The 7299-nt window shown below is 29.6% G+C and overlaps 1 protein-coding gene across 2 annotated transcripts; it reads left to right on the top strand.

Moving 5' to 3' along the window:
• The first annotated feature begins 1203 nt into the window (after positions 1-1203).
• On the top strand, positions 1204-7039 carry LOC120078347 (protein DETOXIFICATION 40-like). Of its 2 annotated transcripts, XM_039032599.1 has the most exons (7): positions 1206-1640; positions 2819-3450; positions 4179-4235; positions 4750-4988; positions 5091-5209; positions 5612-5698; positions 6777-7039. In XM_039032599.1, the coding sequence occupies exons 1-7, from the start codon at positions 1338-1340 to the stop codon at positions 6858-6860; spliced, it is 1521 nt and encodes a 506-aa protein (XP_038888527.1). In that variant the 5' UTR covers positions 1206-1337; the 3' UTR covers positions 6861-7039. The 2 variants fall into 2 exon arrangements, with proteins under 2 accessions (XP_038888528.1, XP_038888527.1); XM_039032600.1 differs by lacking the exon at positions 4179-4235 and having other exon boundaries at positions 1204-1640.
• The last annotated feature ends 260 nt before the right edge of the window (positions 7040-7299 follow it).

Genomic DNA, 7299 nt, shown 5'->3' with positions numbered 1-7299 from the left:
TTCCTTGATTGACATTGTTCATTGTGTGCTCTGATACCAAGTTAAAGTGTGAAGTTGTCGTTTGAAGAGGTATATGACAGGACAGTAAACGATAGTAGTCAAAAGGTAGACGATAACGCCAACAAGTAGACGATAGTGTCAAGCGGTAGACGATAGTATTTAAAGGAGGTAGACGATAGCGTCAAATGATAGACGATAGCGTTTAGAGGAAGTAAACGATAACGTTTGAAAGAGGTAGACGATAACATCAGGAGATAGACGATGTCGTGTAGACGATAACATCAAGAGGTAGACGATAGTATTTAAAGGAGGTAGACGATAGCGTCAAGTGATAGACGATATCGTATAGACGATAATATCAAGATGTAGACGATAGTATCAAACAAAGGTAAATGACAGTTTTAGCTAGGTAGACGATACTGAAGAAGGTACACGATAGTGGCACGCCAACCTTTCCTTTATATTTTCTTGTGTTTTGAAATGTACATAGGTGTTCTATTTATACAACATGGAATCCCTAATTTGGGAATGCAAGAATAACTCAACAACAAAAAAATGGTTAGACACTTGTTGTATCCATCCTATTCTTTTGGTAAAGAGGTAAGACCGTAATTTATGAAGTTTTGCACTGTTGACGGAGCTGCTGAGTGAATTTCCCTTTGGTGACGTGGCTGGCTGTGTTGGCATCCTTAACACTACCAAATTGTCTAGACATTACTTGTCATGTGGCGGATTTTTCCTTTTCCTTTTTTTTTTTTGAAATATTTTAATATTTTTTTAGATGTGAGTGGTGAGAAGGGATGCACAAAGATGAGTGTTACCCGAGATGCACCCATATATCATCTTTTTTATTTTTATATCATTTATGAGACAAAAATTACCACCTTTTTTTTTTTTTTAAAATTCAAGGACAAAAAAAACCAAAATTGAAAATATAGAAGGATAACCAAAATGAATTAAAACCAAAAGTATAAGGACCAAGATAGTATTTAAACTGTAATTTATTATTAGAGAGAAATATCATATTTTAGATTACAGAGAAACATCTCTAGGATACTCAACCCAACTCAATGTCGCAGACATTCTAACTCAACTTAACTCTACACTCTAACAAACACAAATAATTTTCTAATGGAATAATTATTTCAAAATTATATGCACATGATTTTATTTCAAAAGGGTATGCCCGACACTGAAAATCACCAATAGCCATTATACCAATTATCCCACTCAAAAGAACAAAGAAAAAAAAATCAAGAATTAATTAGGTCATTAAAAGAGATAAAAAGGTAATATCCGAGTACTGTTTTTGCAATTTCTGGAAGAGAGAGAGAGAGATGGAGAATAATGATATTTTGGAGGCGTTGGTGGAACCGGCGGCGAAGAAGCATGAGGTTAGCGACGAGCTGGAGAAGATATTATCGGACACAGAATTGAGTTATATGGTTCGAATCCGGCGAGCCTCTTGGATTGAGCTCAAGCTTTTGAGTTACCTGGCGGCTCCGGCGGTGTTCGTTTACATGATCAATAACTTTATGTCTATGTCCACTCGCATCTTCTCCGGCCACCTCGGCAACCTTCAACTCGCCGCTGCCTCTCTCGGCAACATTGGAGTTCAAACTTTTGCTTACGGTCTCATGGTAATATTATTATTATTTCTTTTTTGGTTTTAAATTATGAGTTAAAAATATTCGATCAACTCTCTAATAATTATTTTATTTTATTTTTTTGAAAATTAAGTTAAAGAAAACTACTTTTACATCCAAATTTCTTCCGTTGTTATTCATTTTCCCTAACTGTTTAAAAAACCAAGCCAAATTGTAAGGACTAAAAAAAGTAACTTTAATAAATTATTTTTATTTTTAAAATTTGACTAAAAATTCAATAATTGTACTAAAAAAAATATGCAATTCATGTAAAAATGTGGAGGAAATAGACTCGGTTTTTTAAAATAAAAAAGAATCAATGGAACCTTCACTTTTATGTTTAATTTTTTTTAAAATACTTTTCTAGTGGTAAGAAAATTAATGGGTAAAAATTAGAAAATATATTTTGATTTTATTTAAGATAAAGATTGATTGACATTAGCATTTATCACTTTGAAAGTGTAGGTTCCTAATTGAAACCTAGTTAGTCCAAAATTCCAATTATATTGTGCGATAATTAATTAATTGATTAAACTATGAATTTGTTTGTATATACTTGATCCTTAAACTGTAACAAAAAAAAAACGTCTACTACTAACATATCTTTAAACTTTAAGAAATGTTGTGTGTAATTGATTTCTTAAGACCCCATTTGATAACGATTATTTCTACCTCCAAATTTCTTATTTTGTTATCTAATTTTTACTAATAGTTTAAAAAACCAAGTTGAAATTTGAAAACTAAAAAAAGTAGCTTAAGAAATATGTAAATCATGGTAAGAAATAAGAAGGAATTATGTTTAATTTTAAAAAACCAAAGGCAAAAAACGAAATGGTTAACAAACGAGGCTTAAATTTTCAGTTTTGTGTCCAATTAAAATCACCAAAAGAATTAATTATTCTAATAGATATAAAATTTAAATATATGCATAATAAAACCCAATGCTTAAATTTGTAAAAACGTTGAATATCTCATGACTCTATTCGATACGCAATTAAAAGTTTTAAGAACTTATTAAACATATTTTTAAAGTTGAAAAACGATTAAACATAAGATAAAACATTGTTTAAGCTTAAATAAAAACTGAAGTTCAGTGTTAAATCCAATAATTTCTTTTAATTTGCAACCTAATGATTGCGGTTAGATTGATTAGACAGTTTTTGATGAAACAGTTGGGACTGGGGAGTGCGGTGGAGACACTATGCGGACAAGCATACGGTGCAAGAAAATTCGAAATGTTAGGAATTTACTTACAGAGATCAACCATCTTACTAACAATGGTAGCTTTTCTCTTAACTCTTCTCTACATTTTCTCAAAACCCATCTTATTATTCTTAGGAGAATCCCCAGAAATAGCTTCCTCCGCCGCCATTTTCGTGTACGGATTAATCCCTCAGATCTTCGCCTACGCCATCAACTTCCCAATCCAAAAATTCCTTCAATCCCAAAGCGTAGTGCTGCCAAGTGCTTACATTTCCGCCGCCACATTGGTGGTTCATTTGCTGCTGAGTTGGGTTGCGGCTTATAAACTTGGGCTGGGCCTTTTCGGGGCCTCGGCGGTGCTCAGCCTGTCCTGGTGGATCATTGTGACGGCCCAATTTGTTTACATTCTGAAAAGTGGTAGGTTTAAGCAGACTTGGAGAGGGTTTAGTGGGCTGGCTTTTTCAGGGCTGCCGGAGTTTTTCAAGTTGTCGGCGGCGTCCGCTATAATGCTTTGTTTGGAAACTTGGTATTTTCAGATTTTGGTTTTGGTTGCTGGATTGCTTGAAAATCCTGAGTTGGCTCTCAATTCTCTCTCCATATGGTATTCATTTTCTTCTCTCTTAATTATCCCCTTTGGGATTCTTTTTTTTCTTAAGTTTACCTTAATTTTAAAACCTGTCTAACAACTCTATCAACTTGGTTTTGAATGATTAAAGTTTGTTTAAGAACGATTTTGGAAATAACAATTATGACTTTAACCATTTACTCTCAAACATATCATGAAAATTCTTTTAGCATTATAAAAGTATCATACTCTATTTATTCATACTATAAAATTTGCAGTCATATATATTAGTAGATCTCATATTAATATCAGTAAATCACACGTAATTCGTAATAACATACTAACATGTTGTAAGTCATGTTTATTTGTTTTTGACTAAAGTACTAGAGGTGGTTCGTTGATGTTGTGCAAAAGAAGAAATCCTTTTTGATTATTAATTATGATAGGTATTCAGTACAATCCTCCAAAGTAATAAATAAAAGAAATGAATTGGCCAAATTTCACTGAAATATGAAAATTTATGGTACTACTCTAATACCTACTCATTTAGTTGATAAATTAACACATTATTTAATGATATATACTTTTATTTTATAAAGATCACATATAATTATTAGAAACTTGATCGACTTATTATTTGTCATGTGAAAACCTTTACTCCAATCACTTTGATGATAGAAATTATGAGGAGGGAAAAATTATTGTTTAAAATTAAAATAAGAGATGATTATTAATGTCATAGTTGATTTGATATTTATGTGCAGTATGACAATTAATGGATTGGCATTCATGATTTCTGTGGGCTTCAATGCAGCTGCTAGGTTAGGGTCCCATCTCTTCATTAACATAAGTTTTAATATTACGTTTATTTCTAAATATTTTAACATTTTTTTTTTATGATAAAGTATTTTAACTTTTTTATAATCACTCCGATCACTAATTTTCAACCTAAACTTGACCTAAGTTTAAGTGCACCGAGCTTAAGGTATTGTTTGGATCTTCATGGGTTCGACACAATCTTCAATAGCCGAGATCATGACTTAACTTTAGTGCTTAGCTTATTCAATTAAATTTTGGGTTGGTTAATTGGATTTACCATTAAACATTATTTATTTATTTTTATAATAATTTGTCAAATTCTAAAAATATTTCCTTTTTCAGTTTTTAAATTTTAGGTTTAAAAAAATTCTAAAAATCATGTAACAAAACAAATAAGTTATTAGGAGCTTAATTTTCAAAAAAGGAAAAAAAAAAAAAAAACACCAAAAATGGCTATCCAACAATGGTTAAAATTTAAAAATTTAAAAATTTAAAATTTTGATTTTGTTTTGGCAGTGTGAGAGTTGGAAATGAACTAGGACATGGGCATCCAAAATCGGCAGCATTTTCAGTGGTGGTGATCATTGTAATTTCCACCATCATTTCTTTACTCATCGCCTCAATAGTCCTTGCTCTGCGTAATGTCATTAGCCATGTTTTCACCGAAGGCGCCACCGTCGCCGCTGCCGTTTCTGATCTTTGCCCTTTTCTTGCTATCACTCTCCTTCTCAATGGAATTCAACCTGTTTTATCAGGTATTTTCTTTTCTTATCCAACATTACATTTTTCTTTTGGTTACGAGTTAATTTGAATTTTACAAAATTTATATTATGTTTATAAAAAATAAATATATGAAGGTGTTGCCGTGGGATGCGGATGGCAATCTTTTGTTGCGTGGGTGAATGTGTGCTGCTATTACATGGTTGGATTGCCTTTGGGATTTCTACTAGGCTTCTACTTTAAACTTGGAGCCAAGGTATTTTTAATATCCGTCGTAAATATAGCAACCATGTTTAAAGTATTTGTAAATATAACAATGTAAAAGAGTTTGTTTCAAAACCTATCAATAATAGACAGTAGTGGTTGTAGGAGTCCATCAACAATAGAGTTTATATTGATAGATTTTGCTATATTTGCAATTATTTAAAAATGTTTCTATACACTTAATTATTATCTTAAAATTACTATCTAATGCGATTATATTCTATTTTTTTTAGTTACTTTTAATAACTATATATTTATTTATATATTAATTAATGTTTAACCAATAATTATAGATCATCTAACATCTTGTTATATGAAAATTGAAAATAAACATTAAATTTTGATAATATTATTTTAGTTGTGTTATTGAGAAAGTGTTATATTACGTGTGTAGGGCATATGGTTAGGGATGCTTAGTGGCACAACAATGCAAACATGCATTTTGTTGTGGGTGACATTTCGTGCTGATTGGAATAAAGAGGTAATATTTTTATTTTTCATTTATTTCAAGACAATAATTAAGTGCAATTTATATCTTTCATTTAATATAAAAATAATAAATTTTTTTTTTTTAGAAAAATATAAAATTAATTGTCACATGACATAGGCAATTAGTAAGCTACATGCATAAAATAGATGTAACTCCAACCAATATCTAAGTATTTTTTTTTCATTTCAAGTGCTAAATTCTTTCAATGAAAAGAAAAGAAAAAATATATTATTTTCTTTTCTCTTTTCAAATTTAAGTACAATCTTTATTTCGTCTATTTTAAAATGTTACACAGTTTTAATCTTGAGTTTTGAATTATAAATTTAGTCTTCATTTTTTTTCTTAATTTTTTTTTTTAAAAATTACACATTTTTTAAAAATAAATTAAAATATTACAGTTTTATTACTAAAGTTTGACTAATACTCAGTTTATGCGTTATCCATATTTTGTCAAATAATTTAAAGAAAGGTATGAGACGACGTTTTAAATTAGTTTTGACAGTGGCAGTTGACATAACAAATAATTACTTTTATTTCTTTATTTTTAATCCTTCTTGATTACCTTTTGTGAACTACCTAATCGAAAGATTTTGGGTTATTTTACCATCTATTAATAGACTCAACAAAAAGTAATGCATCTCTGATTCAATCTATTTTGATGTAATCCACTTAATTGCTCAATTATAATCGTAAACTCTTTTAATTTCTTTCCTTTTTTGTTTTTTTTTTAAAAATATTTTTGAGTCTTATTTGTTATGTGATTGGATCATTACACTCCAATATGTAGTCAAGTATGGTTCTTTTTAAACTCTAAGAAAAATTTTTATAGATAAAAAATGTCAAATTATTTATAGAAATATAACAAAACAAAAATGATAGATACTGATATATTTAGAAGTCTATTAGTGATAGACTTTTTTTTTTATCAATTTTTATTATTGATAGACACTAATAAATTTCTATTAGTCTCTATTAAAGTTGATTAAAATTTTACTATTTTGTATAAATAATTTTATGTTATTTTTCTATTTTTAAAAATCCTCAAATTATAATTTAATTGAAATTGCAGGTAGAAGAAGCAATGAAAAGGTTAAATAAATGGAATGACACAAGCAAGGCCGTGAAGAGGATAAAAGTAGAAGAATTAAAGTGATAGCCTTATGCAACCGCTTTGTGATGAATTCAATAAGAATGTGCATCATGTATGTGAACTTTATCAAGATTTTTTTTTTCTGAGTTGATGTAGGACAAAATTTTAATGTCCTATGTATTATGTTTTAATCACTTAAACAATATTGAAGTTGAATAAATTAAATCTCAATTGAATTAGTATCACTGTCTTTAAAGAAATAGTTTGCCACACATCAATGTACTTTTTTTAAATATAAAAGAAATTATAGTATAGTAAATCTTGTTTTCTTAAAGAAAAATATAATGTGTCGCTACGAGTTTGTGACGTGGAGCGACCAACCTTATTCTCAAGAGAAGAAGAATAAAGTTGCTACCATTTAAAAGGTGTAACTGGACACCTAAATCATGCTAAATTGGTCTACAAAAAAAAGATAAAGGATTTAGAGGTTTTTTGTGTATGG

This window comes from Benincasa hispida, chromosome 5, assembly GCF_009727055.1.
Source record: "Benincasa hispida cultivar B227 chromosome 5, ASM972705v1, whole genome shotgun sequence".
Lineage (NCBI taxonomy): Eukaryota > Viridiplantae > Streptophyta > Magnoliopsida > Cucurbitales > Cucurbitaceae > Benincasa > Benincasa hispida.
Note: the sequence above shows the minus strand (reverse complement) of the source record. Positions and strands in the feature narration are given on the sequence as shown.

Excerpts from the sequence above, each read along its gene's own strand:
- LOC120078347 (XM_039032599.1), top strand. The coding sequence starts at position 1,338 with ATGGAGAATAATGATATTTTGGAGGCGTTGGTGGAACCGGCGGCGAAG. Across the intron at positions 5,210-5,611 it reads ACTTTAAACTTGGAGCCAAG|GGCATATGGTTAGGGATGCT; the intron begins GTATTTTTAATA and ends TTACGTGTGTAG. Across the intron at positions 5,699-6,776 it reads GTGCTGATTGGAATAAAGAG|GTAGAAGAAGCAATGAAAAG; the intron begins GTAATATTTTTA and ends TTGAAATTGCAG.